The 21,600-nt window shown below is 43.0% G+C and overlaps 1 protein-coding gene across 1 annotated transcript in view; it reads left to right on the top strand.

Moving 5' to 3' along the window:
• Positions 1 to 13,084: 13,084 nt before the first annotated feature.
• Positions 13,085 to 21,600, top strand: part of CCDC3 (coiled-coil domain containing 3) — a 107,417-nt gene continuing 98,901 nt past the window's right edge. The window contains exons 1-2 of the mRNA XM_003257663.4: positions 13,085 to 13,662; positions 16,346 to 16,520. Coding sequence (XP_003257711.1) covers positions 13,289 to 13,662; positions 16,346 to 16,520 — 549 coding nt within the window. The 5' untranslated portion in view covers positions 13,085 to 13,288. The remainder of the gene's footprint in view (positions 13,663 to 16,345; positions 16,521 to 21,600) is intronic.

Here is a 21,600-nt window from a genome sequence, read left to right as displayed (position 1 = left end):
CTTATGCCAATCCTCTTTCAAAAAATTCATAGCTATTTCACTTATTTAGTAAATTTTCTTTTCACTTTCATTTTGAAATATCCTCAAACTTACAAAAAAGTTGCAAGCCCAGTACCAACAAACTGCTATAGGATACTCATCATCTGCAAGTACTTTAGTGTGTATTTCCTACAATCAAGGGCATAGAAATGGAAAATTAGCATTGATATAGTACCACCATTGACATTTCAGTTCCCATTCAAATCTTGCCACTTGTCCCAATAATGTCGTTTATAGCAAAAGAATCTAATTCAGAATTGTGTGTTGTATTAGTCTTTTGCATGCCTCTTTTTCTCCCTCTTTCTTTCCTTTTTTGAGACAGACTCTCGCTCTGTCACCCAGGCTGGAGTGCAGTGGCATGATCTCGGCTCACTGCAAACTCTGCCTCCTGGGTTCCCGCCGTTCTCCTGCCTCAGCCTCCCAAGTAGCTGGGACTACAGGTGCCCGCCACCACGCCTGGCTAATTTTTTATATTTTTAGTAGAGATGGGGTTTCACCGTAGCCAGGATGGTCTCGATCTCCTGACCTCGTGATCTGCCCGCCTCAGCCTCCCAAAGTGCTGGGATTCTAGACATGAGCCACCACGCCCGGCTTTCTTTTCTTTTCTTTTCTTTTTTTTTTTTTTGAGATGGAGTCCCACTTTGTCACCCAGGCTGGAGTGCAATGGCATGATCTCGACTCACTGCAATCTCTACCTCCCGGGTTCAAGCGAGTCTCCTGCCTCAGCCTCCTGAGCAGCTGGGATTACAGGTGTGTGCCACCACGTCTGGCTAATTTTTGTATTTTTAGTAGAGACAGGGTTTTGCCATGTTGACCAGGCTGGTCTCAAACTCCTGACCTCAAGTGATCCACCCACCTCAGCCTCCCAAAGCACTGGGATTACAGGTGTGAGCCGCACGCCCGGCCATGCATGTCTTTTTCATCTCCTTCAATCTGGAAGAGCTACAGGGTCTTTTATTGATTTTTGTGAACTTGACACTTTCGAAGATTATAGGCCAGTTGTTTTATAGAATGTTCCTCAATTTGTGTTTATCTAATATTTCCTCATGTTTACATTCACATTTTGCATCATTGGCAGGAGTATCACGAGGTGATGCTGTGTTCTCGGTATGTTTTATCAGCTGGTGCAAGATTCCAGTTTGCTCCATTACCATGATATTTACTTGGATTACAGTGGTGTCTGCCAGGATTCTCCATCTATAATGTTCTTTTTCTCTTTGTAATAAATAAATATTTTATTGGGAGCTATTTGTAACTATGTAAATATCTCTAAACTGTTCCAATTATTCATTCCTGTGTTTACTACTGTTAATTCATGGTTTTCTATTTTATTCTATGGGTTATAATTCATTATTAATTTAAACACATCACTGGAGCCCCTTGAAGGCGGTGTGTGTGTGTGTGTATGAGACATTTCCCAGTTCTTTCATCACTCCCTTACTTTTTGGCACAAAATGTTTGTGGCTAATCAGAATTTTCATGTCCACTCATCATCTACTCTCTGAAATCATCTATTTCTCCAGAGTCCTGGTTCTTTTTAATGGAGAATGATATTTAGAAACCAAAATCTGGCCGCTAGGTGCTCGCATTGCTTTTGGAGTATTACTGCTCCTGGTCCTTCTTGGTGGACAGAGCTAAGAAATACGTGTGTGTGTCCCAAAAGTCTTAGTGCAGTTTTAATACTTCTGAATGCTTTAATAACTTCTGAAGAATAAATGTGATAAATTTACCAAAAATATTTTGGAAATTATTTATACTCCTTTACACTTAGTTTTGTGAATTTTGAATATAAAAATTTTAAGTTTTTCTTTATTTTTTTTGGCAGCAATAGAAAAATTATTTTTCTTTGTGACAGTTTATTAGAATATTTTAATTTTTAGGTTCAGGGTACATGTGCAGGTTTGTTATATAGGTAAACTTGTGACTTGGGGATCTGGGGTACAGATTATTTTGTCACCAGGGTACTAAGCATAGTACTCAACAGTTTTTTTGTTTGTTTTGTTTTGTTTTGTTTTGTTTAGACAGAGTCTCACTCTGTTGCCCAGGCTGGAGTGCAGTGGCGCAATCTCAGCTCACTGCAACGTCTGCCTCCCAGGTTGAAGTGATTCTCCTGCCTCAGCCTCCCAAGTAGCTGGGACTACAACAGTTTTTTTTTCTTTTTTTAAATGAACTTCTCCCTCCTTCCACCAGCAGTATATAAGCATTCATTCTCTTTTCTCTACAACCTTGCCAGCATCTGTTATATTTTGACCTTTTAAATAATGGCCATTCAGACTCGTGTGAGATGGTATAATGTTACGGTTTTGATTTGCATTTCTCTAATGATTAGTAATATTGAGCATTTTTTTCAAATGCTTATTGGCTGCAAGTATGTCTTCTTTTGAAAAATATCTGTTCATTTCCTTTGCCCACTTTTTAGTGGGGTTCTTTTTTGCTTGTAGGTTTTAAGTTCCTTGTAGATTCTGGATATTAGACCTTTCTTAGATGTATAGTTTGCGAATATTTTCTCCCAATCTGTAGGTTTTTTGTTTACTCTGTTGATAGTTTCTTTTGCTGTGCAGAAGCTCTTTAATTGGGTCTCATTTGTCAATTTTTGCTTTTGTTGCAATTGCTTTTGGCATGTTCATCATGAAATCTTTGCCAGTTTCTATGTCCAAAATGGTATTTCCTAGGTTATCTTCCAGGGTTTTTATAGTTTTAGGTTTTATATTTAGGTCTTTAATCCATCTTGAGTTGATTTTTGTATATGGTGTAAAGAAGGGGTCCAGTTTCAATCTTCCACATATTGCTAGCCAGTTATCCCAGCACCATTTATTGAATAAGGAGTCCTTTTCCCATTGCTTGTTTTTGTCAGCTTTGTCAAAGATCAAATGGTTGTAGGTGTGCGCCTTTATTTCTAGGCTCTCTATTCTGTTCCATTGGTGTGTGTGTCTGTTTTTGTGCCACTACCATGCTGTTTTGATTACTGTAGCCTTATAGTACTGTTTGAAGTTGGGCAATGTGATTCCTCCAGCTGTGTTCTTTTTGCTTAGGATTGCCTTGGCTATTTGGGCCCTTTTTTGGTTCTATATACATTTTAGAATAGTTTTTTCCTAGTTATGTGAACAATGTCACTGGTAGTTTGATAGGAATAGCACTAAATCTATAAATTGCTTTGGGTATTATAGTATTTTATATAGGCATTTTAATGATATTCTTTCTATCCATGAGCATGGAATGTTTTTCCATTTGTTTGTATCATCTCTGATTTTTTTGAGCAGCCATTTTGTAATTCTTATTGTAGAGATCTTTCATCTCCCTGATTAGCTGTATTCCTAGGTATTGTATTCTTTTTGTGGCAATTCTGAATGGGATTGTGTTCCTGATTTGGCTCTCAGCTTGAGTGCTGTTAGTGTATAGGAGTGCTACTGATTTTTGTACATTGATTTTGTATCTTGAAACTTTGCTGAAGTTGCTTATCAGCTCAAGAAGTTTTTGGGGAGAGATTATGAGGTTTTCTAGATATAGAATCATGTCTTCTGAAAACAGGGATAGTTTGATTTCTTCTTTTCCTATTTCGATGCCTTCTTTGTGACAGGTTTTTTTTTTTTTTTTTTTTCTAAGACAGAGTCTCACTCTGTCATTCAGGCTGGAGTGCAGTGGCTCCATCTCAGCTCACTTCAACCTCTGCCTCCGAGGTTCAAGCAATTCTCCTGCCTCAGCCTCTTGAGTAGCTAGGATTACAGGCATGCACCACCACGCCCAGCTAATTTTTTTATTTTTAGTAGAGATGGGGTTTCACCATGTTGGCCAGGCTGATCTTGAGCTCCTGACCTCATGATCCACCCACCTCGGCCTCCCAAAGTGCTGAGATTACAGGCGTGAGCCACCATGCCCGGCCCTTTGTGACAGTTTTAGAGATGAGAATTTCTGAGAGCAAATGAATTAGTAGAGGAAATCCACTTGCTTGACTACTCTATCACCTGATTCATCCATGTTTTGGTGTGTAGTAATAGTTCATTGCTTTTTATTGATGAGTAGTATTTAATTGCAGGCCACAGTTTATTTATTCATCTACGTGTGGATGGACGCTTGGGTTGTTTCCAGTTTGGGGCTACTACAAATAAAGCTGCTATGGACATTCATATATGAGTCTTTATATGGGATATGCTTTAATTTTCTCTAGTATATCCCTAGGAGTGGAATGGCTTAATCATATGTTTAACTTTTTAAGCAGCTGTCAAGTTGTTTTCCAAAGTGCTTTTACCATTGACATTTCCACCAGCAGTGCATGAGAGTTCCACTTCCTCCATGTTCTTGACAACACTTGGTATGGTCATTATCTTTCATTTTTGCTATTCAAGTAGATGTATAGGAGTATCTCATAATGGTTTTGAGTTTCCCTAGTGACTAATGACTTTGAGCGTTTTTTCATGCACTTATTTGCCATTCTGATCTTCTTTGGTGAAGTGTTTTTTAAATCTTCTGCCCATTTCTTATATTGGGTTGTTTGTTTACTCATCATTAGTATTTTTTGTTTTTTTGTTTTTTTGAAATGGAGTCTTGCTGTGTCACCCAGGCTGGAGTGCAGTGGCATGATCTTGACTCACTCCAGCCTCTACCTCCCAGGTTCAAGAGATTCTCTTGCTTCAGACTCCCAAGTAGCTGGGACTATAGGCACGTGCCACCAGACCCTGCTAATTTTTGTATTTTTAGTACAGACAGGGTTTCACCATGTTGACCAGGCTGGTCTCAAACTCCTGACCTCAGGTGATCCGACCACCTCAGCCTCCCAAAGTGCTGGGATTACAGGCATGAGCCAATGCACCCAGCCATATCATTGAGTTTTGAGAGTTCTTTGTGTATTCTGAATATGTATCCTTTATCAGATATATGATTTGCAAATATTTTCATCTAGTCTATGGCTTGATATTTCATTCTTTTATTAGATATTTTGATGATGTCTAAGTTTTGTCCAACTCAAGTTAGCAGATGTTCCCTCCTAGATGTTTTATAGTTTTAGGTTTTATATTTTGAGTTAATTTTTGTGTACAGTGCTAGGTATGGGCTGAAATATTTTTCCCTCAATTGTTCTAGTACCATTTGTTCAAAAGGTCATTTTTTCCAATCAATTTCCAATGAATTATCTCTGCAGCTTTTTAAATAGTCAGTTATGTATATATTTAGGGGTTTATTTCTGGACTTCATTTTGTTCCTTTGACCTAGGTATTTGTGTTTGCACCAAATCACACTTTATTGCTTACTATAGCTTTATAGTAAGTCTTGAAATCAGACAATGTTAGCCTTCTGATTTTGGTCTTTATTTTCTAAGTTGTTTTTGGCTATTCTCAGTTCTCTACATTCCGTATGGAATTTTGACTATGCTTATCAATTTTTATCAAAAAGTCCACTGGGATTTTTATTGCATTAAATTTTGTAAATCAGTTTGGCTAGAATGAACATCTTAACAATATCGAGTCTCCCAACCTATGAAAAAAATATATACCTGCATTTTCAAAATATTCTTCAATTTCTCTCAGTAATGTTTTGTAGTTCTCAATGTATAAGTCTTTTACATATTTTATGAGATTTATTTCTAAGTATTTCATATATTTTGATGCCATTGTGAATGGTATTATTTTTAAAAATGTCAATTTCCAATTGTTGTTAGTAAAGAGAATACAATTGATTTTTGTATATTGATCTTGTATTCCACTTGTTAAACTTGCTTATGAGTTCTAGTAGCTTTTTTGTAGATTCATTTGCATTTTCTAGACAGATGGTCATGTCATGGGTAAATAGAATTTTACATCTTTTTTTGCAATCTGGATGCTTTTTATTTTATTTTATGGAATTATTGCACTGGAACCTCCAGTACTATGTTGAGTAGACGTGATGAAACTGAACATCCTTGTCTTGTTCCTGATCTTAAGGCAAAGCAGTCTTTCACATTAAGTGTAAGGTTAGCAGTAGACTGCATAGATGCCTTTTATCAGGTTGAGAAAGTTCCCTTCTATTGCTAACTTATTGAGTTTTATCAAGAAGTCTCTTTTTGTAAGCATATAGCATATATTTCTAAGACTTGTGGGACAGACAAAAGTGTATATCCACACACAAATTCACATGCAACTATATTGATTTCTATATCTATTGTTAAAATCTATGAATTCATGTTTCACCACCACAGGATCCATTCTAGTTTTCTTCCTTTCCATATATGTAACTCCCTTTTTTGATAGTGAGAAACTGGTTTCCATCCTCCTTAACAGATTTGCTTGTTTGATCAACCTCTTGTGTGTAACTATTCTCCCATCACTACTCCCATCCCATAGCTCATGCCATGCCTTCCACATCACACTTAACAGTGTGGCATTCACTGCACTGCTGCTGCCTTCCCCAGCGTGGACATCCTCATTACCCTGCTTGGCCTCTGACTCCCTGGCTTGGGCTGCCCTTCTGCATGGACACTCATCTCACCCTAACCGTGCTCTGATTCTCTGAACTGGGTCATGCCCTTTCACATGGAAGTCCCCTGTATTTGCTCACGCACTGACATCCTTGTGGATGTTACCCCTATTGGCTTCTGAAACCCATGTTGTGTTGCATGCCTAGGAGGCCCCTCTTTGCCTGGACACTGAGTCTCTGCAAAGGCCGCCCTCCCACATGGTCAACCCCATGACAGGGTACCCTGTCATGGGGTTTTGGAGCCTGAGACCCCGTGACAGGCTCTTCTTTTGCAGGGACTCTCCTTAACCCTTCTTGGACTCTGATATCCTGTAGTGGGCCACTCCTCTGCATTGATGCCCTCACCCCTTGTGGCTCACACCTGCAGTGGGAAGCCCCAGACAGAAGCTCCTCCTATCTTGCATGTCTCTTCCATCTCTTATCCTGCCCCAGCTTGGAGACCTAACTTGCTTGGCCCCAGCTAAAGACTTTCAGAGCTGAGTTTTTCAGGAAGAGATAAGAAGAGAAGAAGAAAGAGGAAGAACTCACTCATTTATTTTTCATGACTAACTTAGAATATTTTTTACATAACTAAAAGATTTTCCACTATTTTGTATTAGGATTTAAAAAAATTATTTTAGGAAGAAAGGACATATTTGACCATACTTGGTCTATCTTTAAGAGAGTGTAGCTCCATTATTGCTTCAGAAGCATCTTTTATAAGGCAATTGTACTCATAATTAAGTTCAACTAGTGATATAACTAAGGTAAAAGCCCAGCATGTCCCGGGAGACAGGTACACACTCTAATCCAGGAGGAAATAGCCCAGACACTAAAGAAATTGCAAGACTGCCTGTATATATCAGCAGACTCCAAGCAGAACCAAAGTGGGCAGAATATAATACTAGTTTTGGCAAAATTTGTTGTTTTGATGCATTTGAGAGTATAAATTTAGTATACTTCCAGAGGTGTCCCTAATAGCTTACTTGATTGGTTGACTACAGTTTGAAGGAATTCCATGATGGCCTCTATTCAGTGAGGCTGAGATGCCAGAGCTTCCTGAAACAATGTAGAGGAGGGAATCCAAAGGCTTAGGGAGTGAGGAAGGTTGAACTGAATACTCGATGTGTGACCTGCACAGCCACCTGCCAACTACATTCCACAAGATGACCCAGAGGTATTTCCTTCAAGATGGCAACGAGAAATATATTAATGAAGGAAGTACTGCATCCTTGAACATCTCTGTGGTTTCTCCTCTTTCTGGAAAAGTTATGACTCTAGTACAGGATGATGCCATTGAAAAGGGGTCAAGCGGCAGCACTTAACTGCCAGAGGGAAGGTAAGTACCTCTACCATAAAGGTTGGGAGGGGCATACTAGTAATCAGAATGTTTTGATTGGCAGAGATCTTTGACAGTGGATAATTGATCATGATGTCTCTTGAAAGTAAATATGTGGGCAGCCTGCGAGTGTAGTGCCTGATCTATGTAACAGCAAAAACTCTGGTAGCTGAAAACCTGACTTGAATTCCCACAGAGAGGAACTGAAGCCCCTTACCCAGCTTTTAGACGTAAGTAAATTTATAGACACAGAGCCTTTTGACTGAAAGGTAAGCCAGGTGCCCTTGAGGAAGGACCCTGCACCATTGCCACATGCACACACCATAAATCCTCCTCTAAGACTTCTCCAAAGGGACCAAATTTGACAACTGACAAGCCCCCACATTTTCTCTCTGACCCATGGGTGATGGCTTTTATTGTTGGAAGGGCTAAGCAGAAGCTCCTAGAACTTTCATTTCTACCAAGAGGAAAAATCAGAAGCAATATTGCATCCCTGAGGGGATTGCAAAAATCCATGCTGCCATCAAAGACTTGAAAGAAGTGGCGATAGTTATCACATCTCCGCTGAACTCATCAGTTGGGCTGTGCAAAAGTTGCATGGGTCTTGAAGAATGACTGAAGACTACTATGAACTTAATGAGGTGGTGGCTAAAATTCCAGCTACTGTCCTAGATGTAGTATCTTTCCTGGAGCAAATTGATGTGTCTCCCAGCATTTGCTTTGTAGCTACTGACCTGCCTTTTTCTCCTCACTGATTTGCAAGGATTGCCAGCAACAGTTTGGATTTACCTGTCAGGGCTAACAGTATACTTTCAGTTTTGCCTCAGGCTATGTCAATTCTCCTGCTCTCTATCACATTTATTCTGCAGAGATATTGATTGTCTTGACATTCCACAAAACATCACATTGGATTACCTCATGGATGACATTATGATGAATGAATCTGATGTTCATGAAACACCATATACTTTAGAGGCCTTGGTAAGATATAAGGTGGGAGATAGGCCCCACAAAAATTCAGGGACCTGCCACCTCAGTGTAGTTTCTGGGGGCTCAACTATCACTCCTCCAAGGCAAAAAGAAAGTTGCTGGTCCTTGGATGACCTAAATGGGAAAAGAGGAAAAATGAGTGTTCAGCCTTTTTGTATTTAAGAGGGAACATATGCCACATTTAAATGTGCTTTTTGGATTCATCTATAGAGTTATCTGTAAGGCTGCCAGTTTCAAGTGGTGTTGAGCAAGTTCTGAGAAGTCTCTGCAGCAAGTTCAGGCTGTGTACAAGCCATTGTATCACTTGAGCCTTATTATCTAGAAGGTCCAGTGATAAAGTATTTATGGCAAACAGGAATGTTGTATGGAGTCTTTAGAAAGCACCAGAAGGAAAATCACAGCACCAAACTCTAGGGTTTTAGTGCACATCTATGCCTTATTCTGGATATGGCTATTTGCCTTTTGAAAAATAGCAACTCCCTTGCTACTAGGCTTTGGTAGAGATTGAATGCCTAACCATGGTATGCTGGGTGATTATGTAATCTGAACTTCTCATCATGAATTGGGTGTTGTATGACCCTCCTAGACATAAGGCCATGTGTGAGCAGCAGCAATCTACCATCAAATGGAAATGGTATCCAAGAGACTGGGATTGGGCAGGTCCAGACCGTACAAGCAAGTTGCATGGGCAAGTGGCTTAGATTCCTTTGACTCTGAAGGTACGTTGCCTCTTCCACTCATATGGTTTATGGCCTCTTGAAGATACTCCAGTTGGATGAGGAAGAAATAACAAGACTGGTTTGCAGATTTTTCTGTATTACACACAGGTACTACTCAGTTTCACTCATGGGTGATCCTGAAGGGCACTGGTGAAGAAAAATTCTCCCAGTGGATAGAACTTTGAGCAGCAGATTTCGTTGTATGCTATGTCTAGACTGAGAGAGGGCTGGGAGTACACATGGACACTGATTCGTGGGCAGTTGCTAATGGTTTGGTTGGATGGTTAGGGACTTGAAAGAAATAGGATCAGAAGATTGATGACAAGGACATCTTGGGAAGAGGTGAATGAACGGACATCTTATAACGGTTACCAACTGTGAAGATATCTGTGATCCATGTGAATGATGACCAAAGTGCATTCACTGGAGGGGAAGTTCTTAGTGATTAGGTGGGCAATTGATGTACTCAGTGGGTGTCTGTCAGTCTCTTTTCTTGGCCATTCTACTGCTTACTCAGTGAGCCCATAAACAGAGTGGCCATGGTGGTAGAAACAGAGGGTATTCATTGCCTCAACAATGTGGACTTCCTCTTACCACGGCTGGCCTGGCTAACACTACTACTACTGCTGAGAGCCTAATATGTCAACAATAGAGGCCAACATGGATCCCCTAATATGGGCCCATTCACCCGGGGAACTAGTCAGCCACCTGGTGGCAGGTTGATTCCATCAGACCTTTTCCATCTTGGGGTGGGGGGTGGGGGTCAGAGATTTGTCCTCACTGAAATAGACACATTCTGGACATGGATATGCCTTCCCTGCCATAATGCTTCTGACAGTAGCACCATCTATGGACTCACGGGGCACCTTATCCACCATCATGGAATTTCCCATAGTGATGTTTCTGATCAATGATTGCCATAGCATTGCTTCTTTCACAGCAATGAAGTGCAGCAGTGGTCTCAAGGCCATAGAATTAACTGGTTTTACCACATGTCCCATCACCTGGAAGCAATTGGACAAATTTTGAAAGATGTAAGAGCTTAGTGAAGACTTAATTATAGTGTCAGTTGGGAGTCACCACACTGAAATGATGGAGTCCATCTTAAAGTGTACTTACTGTGTGTGCTTTGAAACAACATATACGGTACTATCCACCTCACAGCCAGGACATATAGGTCTTGGAATCAAGAGATGGAAGTGGCTTATGTCACTATTAAACCCAATAATTCACTCACAGAAGTTTTGTTTCCCCTCCTGGCTACCCTGAGCTCTGCTTGTTTGGAAGTCTTAGTCCCCAAAGAGGAACTGCTCACTAGGGTCCACTGCAATGGCTCAATCAGGAAGAGAAACCCAATCAGTGAGGCACTCTGCCAGATCTTACAGGGGAGAAAAGCATGACCGATGTGTCTGCTGAATCTATGAGGACGATTTCTTGCAGGTGCTCACTTCTGCAAAATACATTCTGGGAAGTATTGGAAGAGTTTTGATTCTGTCAAGTTTATACAAGAAGAGAAAAAACAGCCATGTTTGCTGATTTTTATTTATTTGCTCACCTATGTGGAAAGAAAAGAGAGGGCCTTACAGTCTTTTGGGGTAGACAAATCTTTTCCAGGCCTTCAAGGCACTTGAAGATGCATTTAGTAAGCAAAACTTTCTTACTATCTTATCTACATAAGTTACAGAATAGGACTAAAATAGAGCAGGGATTCTGGGTGATACAAAATTAATGTTAGGTCAGTTGCACACTCATTGAGCCATCGTTGGTGATTCTGCTAAGGTTTTCTCTTAATTTGCTCTGTGTATATCCTGGTTAAAGGGCCGACCTGTGTCTTTAGAGCATTTCCTATATTTGGCCCTATTCTAGTGTTGTAGTTAAGTACATGGATCTGGAGTCTGATTGCTGGGAGCTGAATCCTAGCTTGGTCAACTTGTAGCTTTGTGATCTTTGGTGTCAATTAACTTCTCTGTGCCTGTTTTCTTATCTGTAAAATGAGGATAATAGTTATATCTACTTCAGAATGTTGTTGGAGAATTAATTAAGATGACATATGTACAGTCCTTACAACAGTGATTGGCCCATGGTCAACAATGACTAAGGTTTAGCAATTCTTATTATAACTTGGCAATGTGTGCTGTGAGTCTGTCTGCCAGGAATATAAACCACTTGGGATCCCTGCTCTCTTTCTCTAGCAAACCTGCAGAACACCTGCTAAATAGCTCATATAGACTGAATCGTGTCTCCCCTCCCACCTCCAAATTCATATGTTGAAGTGCTAACTTCCTAATGTAACTGTATTTGGAAATAGGGTCTTCAGGCAGGTAATTAAATGAGCATGTAAGGGTGGGGTGATAACCCCATAGGACTGGTGACCTTGTTAGAAGAGGAAGACACCAGGGCTCACTCTTTCTCCATCACACACAGAGAGAAGGCCACGTGAGGACACAGTGAGAAGGTGGCCGTCTGTAAGCCAGGAAGAGAGGCCTCACCAGTAACCAACCCTGGCACTTTAATCTTGGACTTCCTGCCTCCAGAACTCTGAGAAATTAAGGTCTGTTATTTAAGCCACCAGACTAGAGTATTTTATTATGGCAGCCCTGGGAGACTAATGGCATTATGAAATTGCATAATTTAAATATTCAGGCTGGATGTGGTGGCTCACGCCTGAAATCTCAGCACTTTGGGAGGCTGAGGTGGGAGGATCGATTGAGCCCAGGAGTTTGAGACCAGCCTGAGCAACATAGCCTATCTCTACTAAAAACAAAGAATTATCCGGGGTGGTAGTGTGCCTGTATTTCCAGCTACTTGGGAGACTGACCTGGGAGGATCACCTGAGCCCAGGGGAGGTCCAGGCTGCAGTGAGCCCTGATGGAGCCACTGTACTCCAGCCTGGGTAACAGACAGAGACCTTGTCTCAAGAAAAAAACAAAAAACAAAACAAAACAAAAAACCTGTTGCCTTTAGAGATAAAGATGGAACTGTGGAGTCAGTATCCTCAAATTCACTCACTGATGTGAAAAGCTGTTTGGGATTTACTTCTGAATGTATTTCTCGAGTGTACAGTGTTCAGAAAATGGAAGCAGGGATTATGGAAACCATCTAGTTTTAAGAAAATCAGGGCCAAATGATTGCTTTTTGGAATCTTTTATCAAAGCTTTTCTAAGATCTTCATTAAATAACAAGCAAATCTGAAGGAGCACGAGATCTAAAAAAGCTTTTCAGCCCACACTGAATTTCCTAATCTCTGGGAATATAAAGTCAGATTTGGTTTCTATATATTTTTACTCTGAAATGTAGAGAAAATGTAAAAACTTAGGCAGTAATCGTGCAAATTAAGAGTCATTCTTTAATGACTGCCTTGCGTTTGCAAACCGGCTTTACGCCTGGCAAGCTCGGACCCCGTCCATCGTGGGGCGCCAGGAGATTGCCGGGCCACTGTCCCCAAGTCAGGGCTGGGTCCCGGCGTCCCCGCGTTCTCCGAGTCCCTGGTCCCCGCCCCAGCCGGCTCCGGGACCCGCCCGACTCCCCGCCCCTCCCCCGCCCACGCTCCAGCCGCAGGGGGCAGGGCGGGAGGCGGGCGCCCGGCGCGTCCAGTCCCCGGGACCCTTTTAAAGCGTGGCGCGCCAGGGCCGGGCATGCCGAGCCCCGTGGCGGAGACAGCGGTGCGCCCAGTTCCCGGGAGCGGCCCGAGCAGCCCAGCGCCCAGGGCTGCCCTTCCCGGGCCGGCGGGCTCCCCGGGCTCCCCGCCGCCGCCCCGTGCGCCCCGGGAGGGCCCGGCATGCTGCGCCAGCTGCTGCTCGCCGCGCTCTGCCTGGCGGGTCCCCCAGCGCCCGCGCGCGCCTGCCAGCTGCCCTCCGAGTGGAGGCCCCTGAGCGAGGGCTGCCGCGCCGAGCTGGCCGAGACCATCGTGTACGCCAGGGTGCTGGCGCTGCACCCCGAGGCGCCCGGCCTCTACAACCACCTGCCCTGGCAGTACCACGCCGGCCAGGGGAGCCTCTTCTACTCGGCCGAGGTCGAGATGCTGTGCGACCAGGCGTGGGGCAGCATGCTGGAGGTGCCCGCCGGCTCCAGGCTCAACCTCACCGGCCTGGGCTACTTCTCGTGCCACTCCCACACCGTGGTCCAGGACTACTCCTATTTCTTCTTCCTCAGGTGAGCCCGGCGGCGCCGCCACCTCTCTCTGTCTTTGCGCCACCTCCCGAGGTCGCCGTTACCTGGAGCCAGGCCGGTAACTCCCCGGGCAGCCTGTCGGTGCCAAGTGAGAATGCCCCTGGGGCGCCTACCCCTTGCCTTCTTGGATCTCCCTTGGTCCGTCTGACGTCTCTACAGACGCCCTGGCTACCCCTGGTTAAGGCGGTTTAAAAGACAGGGAAGGTTTCTGTGCCTTGTACACAGAAGAGCATTGCAGACAAAAGCTCAAAGCGCTCTCCAACAGTCCCTTTGACTCGAGTTTTTAAACTGGCCTCAGTAGGAGTAGATGGGGACGGTGAGAAAAACAATCTTTGAAATCAGTCTATGTCTGTTATTTTGGCTCTGCCCTTCCTAACCGTGATTCTGAGCGCATTTCTTGACACCTTCTCAAGAACTTCCATAGCCTCACCTGTGTAAAGTGAGAGACAGGGCTGGTTGAGCGAGGAACGTAACTCATGTAAAGCACCTGGTGCAGGTTAGAAGTTGACCAGCTGCCCACTCTCTCCTCTTCCCCATTCGCTCAAATGCCAAGATGTGAATGGTGTGGAATGTAGCCCGGGATTGCATCATTATCTCATATCAGCTGCCAGGTTCTTTGAAATAGCAAAGGTTTACTGGGGCTAGAGGTTCTGCTGCTGGTAAAATCCTGGGTAGCAATGCCTTGAGGAGTGGAGAGGTGAACCAGGCAGGAGGTCCTCTCTGATTATAGACCACTGGAATCTTCTGAAGTTCCATGAACGTTGGCCTGTGGTCAAGATGGAATGCGTCTGCCTAAGAATTCAGTCAATTCTCATTGACTACTGAATTCTTCTGAAATTTGAATAGAGAGCGCCAGGTGGAACCCTAAATTCTTTGGTTGGCTTCAACTGAATTTGGAGAGTGATATAAAACAACCGAGAAAAACATCAAAATGGAATGTAACCTATCTAACAAGATAGTGAATTAATCCACTGTTGTGGTGATCGGCTGTAGTTCCAGTTTTCCCAGGAAGTAGCACTGAGGATATTTGGAATGAGGCTGACGTGGGTCTGCAGATTCACTTTTAGCTCGCATTTCTCTGAGAAAGAAAACAGTTCTACAAAGTGGTGTTTGTAAGTGCATGGCAACACATGTTTTCCATATTGAAGCCAGAATATCTAAGTTTAAAAAACATGTCTTGCTTTGTGTTGGCTTGAGTGGTTCAGCTAAATTAAGTTTTTAAATATATATACGTATTTCCAGAGAAGTGTAGTTTCTAAATAAAGCCAGTGAGACTGAGAGAGTGCCCTTCTTGATACAGAGAAACTTAGGGTTTCATGTTTTTAATTAGGAAAAATACTGAGAAACCATCTATAAAATTATTCAAAACCAGAACTTTGTTCTCCAAAGGAAAAAGAGCCCAAGTATTTGAGCAGGCTTTTTAAAGAAATTTTTATCCTGAAATACAGTTTGTCCAATGGTTCCGTGGTGCTCAGCCAATTCTCATCTTTTTTGCTCTACCATGTTTACAAAAGTTAGGGCAGAAATACAAAGACAGTAGTCTGATGTTTTCATTTCACAGGGCTGTCTTGCCTTGGAGTGTGTTAACAACTACACACAAATCATTTCTTCTTTGTTATTCTGGGACCCACTGAGATGAGACTGGACCTCTGGTCACTGTCAGGGGTGAGGGTGGCAGTGGAGACTTGCTGGTGAGCCCTACGTGTTGTTTTTTTTTGACTGGAGTGTAACTTTCATCACTTTCTTTTTGTGACTTTTTAAAGAATCATTCTAATTGATTTATGCTAGGCCTTTAAATATGTTTACTAATATGTATACTGCATTTACTTTGCACCAAGTGCTTCATTAGGTTTTTGATGCAATGCTGATGATAGCACCAAAAAAGTAGGTACTATTTTTTATTTATATACATTCTGTTTGTTTTTTTTTTTGAGATGGCGTCTCACTCTTGTCACCCAGGCTGGAGTGCAATGGTGCAATCTTGGCTCACTGCAACCTCTGCCTTCGAGGTTCAAGTGATTCTCCTGCCTCAGCGTTCTGAGTAACTGGGATTACAGGTGTGCATCACCATGTCTAGCTAATTTTTGTATTTTTAGTAGAGACAGCATTTCACTGTGTTGGCCAGGCTGGTCTCAAACTCCTGACCTCAGGTGATCCACCCGCCTTGGCCTGCCAAAGTGCTGGGGTTACAGGCGTGAGCCACCGCACCCAGCCAGTACTATATTCTTTTTGCAGATTAGAATACTGAAGCTTAGAGGAGTTAAGACATTTGTTTCATGTCATATAGAAGATAAATAGCAAAGACAGAACTTAAACATAGGTCATTACAGCTGGCCTTTTTTTCACCAGGAAATAAGGAACACTCTTTGAGAAGGAAGACCCCTTGGGGGACTTGGAAGACAACACAAATAGACAAACAGGCACCATATACATAGTTTTCTCCATACTTTGATCAAACTCATCTTTTTGAAAACCTTAACGATAGACTGATGTAGTGTGAGACAAAGAAATAATTAGAAGTAGTAAGTCCTCTAATGAGAGCCATGCCAGACATTGATGTGAAATTGGCAAGCCCGTTGCAGTTGTCTGTGACTCTTGATTGAAGCTGGTACACCCTTGACTGTCTAGTCTACATGTCTGCCTTTTTTCCCCTCTTCTCCATTAGGATGGATGAAAATTATAACCTCTTTCCTCACGGAGTCAATTTCCAAGATGCCATCTTCCCAGACACTCAAGAGAACAGAAGGATGTTTTCTAGCCTTTTCCAGTTTTCAAACTGTTCCCAAGGGCAGCAGCTGGCGACTTTCTCCAGTGACTGGGAAATCCAGGAAGACAATAGGGTAAGAATCGGCTAAATCCTGTGCCACAGCAAATCAATAGTGTAGCTACACGTTGTGTGAATTTTGTGACCAAAGGAGTCAAGAATACTCTTCCAAAAGCCCAGATCAGAGAGTATTATTGTATGCCCTCTTTCTCTCCTACTATCCCTCCTTATCTCCCAGCTGTTAAAAAAGAACATTCATAAACTTTGGATCCCTGAAGCTTTACTGTTGGATCAGGAGTTCTTCCCAAAGTATGAGAACAAGATGAGATGAAGGTTGGCATGCTGAGCCTCAGTTTCCTCTTCTATAGAACAGGGACAGTAGCGGCTTGTCCAACCTGCAGCCCAGGACAGTTTGAATGTGGCCCCACACAAATTTGTAAACTTTCTTAGAACATGACAAGACTTTTTTGCAATTTTTTTTTGCTTATCAACTATCGTTAGTGTATTTTTTGTGTGGCCCAAGACAATTCTTCTTCCAATGGGGCCCAAAAGATTGGACACCCCGATCTATGTCAGAGGGCTAATGCAATATGATTTAAATATGTAAAAACTATAATTATGTAAATCCATTAGCATAATGCTTGAAAGAGTAAGTGCTCAATACATGTGAGCTGTTACGACTGTTCCTGACTGTATGATTGTTATCGACAGCATAGGGCTCTAAGAAATTGTTTTAGAGGAAAGGAAAAGTGCTGAGGGAAGTGAAATGAAATTTGCTATCATAGCTACCACTTCTGTGATTCTTAACTGTAGTTGGTAAGACATAGAGGTGCAGGATGGCCAAGGTGGTTGCAAAATGTAAGGGTCGGGATTGTAAGGGTTGGGAATGAAAATATAAAAGAGTCTTCCGATCTCGGCCAAATGCCAGAGTTGGAGGAAAATTTTGATGATCATCACTCTTCCAGAGCGATGGGCATTGCCACAACCAAGTTGGGATGATAGTGGGGGCCAGGCCAGTCTAGGCCTCTGGGGCAGTGACCCATCTCTTCCAGTCCCCTATTAGGACATCTTTAGGTCAGTGTGACACACTGCTGGAGAGAGAGTTCTGATGTGGGTATCAGATGGAATAAGGACTTTTTTTTTTTTTTTTTTCCATTAATGAACCCATTTGTGCATGTTAAGAGACTCCCTCCTTTCCACCCATCAAGGAAGGTTTGAGGGAAGTGTCTTTCGCTTGTCTGGTGGGATGGCCTAGGGTAGCTGCCTTGTTCTTCCGAATCCCCTTATGTCTTTTTTATTTTGTTTTCCTTCCAACTTTTATTTTAGGTTCAGGGGGTACGTGTGTAGGTTTGTGACATGGGTAAATTGCATGCCACTGGGGTTTGGTATACCAATCATTTCACACCCAGGTAGTGAGCACAGTACCTGAGAGGTAGTTTTTCCATCCTCACCCTCCTCCCACCCTCCACCCTCAAGTAGGCCCCGGCGTCTATTGTTGCCATCTTTGTATCTATGTGTACTCAATGTTTAGCTCCCATTATAAGTGAGAACATGCAGTGTTTGGGTTTCTGTTCCTGCATTCATTTGCTTAGGATAATGGCCCCCAGCTGCATCCATGTCTGCAAAGGACAGGATTCAAACCCCCTTCAAAGGGAGATTCAAAGGGAGCTTTGCCCAGGGCTCCCTGGACCCTGGAGGCCTTCTTCATGCTCTTGCACAGAAGCTATTCCTGTGAAGGGCAGGTACGCCCAACTGAGGGAAAGGATTTATTCTTCTTTGACATATGCCTGTAATCCCAGCACCTTGGGAGGCCGAGGTGGGGGGATCACCTGAGGTCAGGAGTTCGAGACCAGGCTGGCCAACATGGCGAAACTCTGTCTCTACTAAAAATACAAAAATTAGCTGGGCAGGGTGGTGCATGCCTCTAATCCCAGCTACTCAGGAGGCTGAGGCAAGAAAATCGCTTGAACTCAGGAGGTGGAGGTTGCAGTGAGCCGAGATCACACCATTGCACTCCAGCCTGGGCGACAGAGTGAGAGTCCGTCTCAAACAAACAAACATTCCTCAGCTCTGCCCTAGACTCAGCTCTGCTGAGTCTAGACTTTCTAGCCCCTCCCTGATGGTTAGAAAGTTAGAACTTTCTGAACGCTTGTCATGTATTTTGCTCCCAGTGTGGTTCCAAGCACCTGTTTTTATTCTTCCTTTTCTCCTTCTTAATCTTTACTGTTGCCTACTCCATATCGAGTTGGACCCAGCAAGTCTAAGCCTGAGCATCCCAAGCCCAAGTCATACTTAATTTCTTCCAAGCGAAGACTTTTTAGGCTTGGCCCTTTCATTCTCCATCTTGTGGCAGCTTTGCTTATATGACTATATAATAGATTTATGTCAAGAGATTAGATATTATTCTGAAAATACTTGAATAGGTTAGCCCTTAAAATCTTACGCTACATAACTTTTTAGCACTATGGTCACATAATCTAGCTACTAACATTTTTCTGGAATTAGATTTTTCCATCATTTGGGAAAAACAAAGAACAATAGGACCGTGGAGAATTGTTTCAGCGTGAAGGCAGATCTATTTCTGTTGATCAGATGTTGATCTTGGGGGAGAATTCCTTTTCCCTTTCGCTTGAATCACCCTGGCCTCTTAGATAACAAAGTGTGGGAGCATTCCAGGCTCAGAGGAAAAGTGGAAACTTGAGGTGAGGAAGATAATTATTTCACTTTGCTGAGCTGCTGTGGAACAGAATTTAGTTCAATTTGGGGGATGCTGCACGTTTCCAGACCTTTGCTTGTGCCATTTTTACTCCCTACCCACTTTGAAAGGGACCACATCAAAGCTACATAAAATTAGCCCATTAGGGGCTGATCGCAGTGGCTCATGCCTGTAATCCCAGGACATGGGGAGGCTGAGGTGGGCTGATCACTTGAGGTCAGGAGTTTGAGATCAGCCTGGCCAACATGGTGAAACTTCATCTCTACTAAAAATACAAAAATTAACTGAGGATGGTGGTACGTGCCTGTAATCCCAGGCACTTGGGATGTTGAGGCAGGAGAATCGTTTGATCTTGGGAGGCAGAGGTTGCAGTGAGCAGAGATCACACCACTGCACTCCAGTCTGGGCAGCAGACCAAGACTCTCTCAAAACAAAGCAAAACAAGAAAAATTAGCCCATTAGTTTAAAACTTAATTTGAAATTAAAATTCCATTGACTTTTTAAAGTTTTCTAATGCTCCCTAAGATATTTTTACTTACCCTGGAGTGATTAAAATAGTTGTGAATTATTGACTACTACCTGCTTCTTTTTTTTTTTTTTCTTTTGAGATGGAGTCTCACTCTGTAGACCAGGCTGGAGTGCAATGACATGATCTTGGCTCACTGCAATCCCCACCTCCAGGGTTCAAGTGATTCTCCTGCCTCAGCCTCCCAAGTAGTTGGGATTACAGGTGTGTGCCATCACACCTGGCTAATTTTTGTATTTTTAGTAGAGAGGGGGTTTCACCCTGTTGGCTTGGCTGGTCTTGAACTCCTGACCTCAGATGATCCACCTGCCTCAGCCTCCCAAAGTGCTGGGATTACAGGCGTGAGCCACCATGCCCGGCCTACTTGCTGCTTTTTTCTTAAAAAACAAACAAACAAACAAACAAAAACTTTAAGCATTTCTTTTTCTGTGGGAAGGTAAGCATCAAATTATCCTACCCAGGATAAACACACCATGTTATGTCAGAAGCAGTCAAGATTGTTCCTTAACCTTAGGAGGGGGTTAGAATTGCTGTTATGGTCACCCGTTTATTCCAGTAAGAATAGACGTTAGACTTTTGTTAATCAGAACACACTAACACTCCGCATATTCTAAGAGCAGTTATGAAGGGCCTGGGACTTTGCTTAGGAGACTTTCTTGTATTATGTGCCGAGTCTTTGATTATAGACCCTGCAGGCATCCCATGTGCTCCTGGACTTTCTAGGTGCTGGTTTTTGGTTTTTGTTTTTTTGTTTTGTTTTGTTTTTTTGAGACGGAGTGTTGCTCTGTTGCACAGGTTGGAGTGCAGTGGTGCAATCTCGGCTCACTGCAGCCTCTGTCTCCCAGGTTCAAGTGATTCTCCTACCTCAGCCTCCCAAGTAGCTGGGATTACAGGCACCTACCACCATGCCCAGCTAATTTTTGTATTTTTTGTAGAGATGGGGTTTCACCATGTTGGCCAGGCTGGTCTTGATCTCCCAGCCTCAAGTGATCCTCCTGCCTTGGCCTCCCAAAATTCTGGGATTACAGGCGTGAGCTACCACGCCTCACCTCTAGATGCTGTTGATGCTGCTGTTCTTTAAGCTTCCATTCAGCTTGGACAGCGGATCTGGACTGTAGTTATGAAGGGCACATTTCATTCTCTTCCCTGATAGTTCTCACTTTCTCTCTGTTGGAGGTTCTGGGACTCTAGAGTCGATTTGGAGGGTAGGAGATGGAAGAGGAGGAAAAGCTTACGGAGAGATACTTTTGCAAAGCATATGCAGGGTGACATTCAACTCAGTCCTTGGGAGCAAAGTCCTCCCACACTCTGGTTCCTTTCCAGCATCTCTCCATCTTCAAATATCTCACCCACACATTAGTAAATAGCAACGGGATCTTTCTTTCAAAAGCTGCCAAGATGTCAGCAGTGTTAGTACGTGTTCACCGCCTCTCTGGTTCGGTGTCATGGTGTTAATAGGACTTGGGGGATATCTTTGGCACGTCAGAACATCCACCAGATTTACTGGCAGATTTCTTTCCACACCAGCCAAGGACATTTTTCCTTCCTCATTTCTCTCTTGCTGGACAAGTGCAACAGTCAAAACAAAATTTGGATATTTTTCCCTCTCTGCCGGTACTGTCCCCTAGGACCAAGACCGAGACTGACCCATACTTATGTCAATCTGTCATAAAATGTCATGGGATTGAAAGAAAATCTGTAGAGATCTTGCTATCATTTTCTTCTTCCTTCTTTTGGAGTTGGGAAGGATGATAGGGGTGTTACCCTTCTCTAAGCTGCCTTCGAAGGACTGTCAACTTGTAATCAGAAGATCTCAATCAGCTCTGCCATTTCCAGAGGAATGACCATGGGCAGATGCCCTAACTTCCCACAACTTCAGTTTTCCCTTCTATAAAATAGAGCCTAGAACAGGTA

Source organism: Nomascus leucogenys, chromosome 9 (genome assembly GCF_006542625.1).
Source record: "Nomascus leucogenys isolate Asia chromosome 9, Asia_NLE_v1, whole genome shotgun sequence".
In the NCBI taxonomy this organism is placed as follows: Eukaryota; Metazoa; Chordata; class Mammalia; order Primates; family Hylobatidae; genus Nomascus; species Nomascus leucogenys.
Note: the sequence above shows the minus strand (reverse complement) of the source record. Positions and strands in the feature narration are given on the sequence as shown.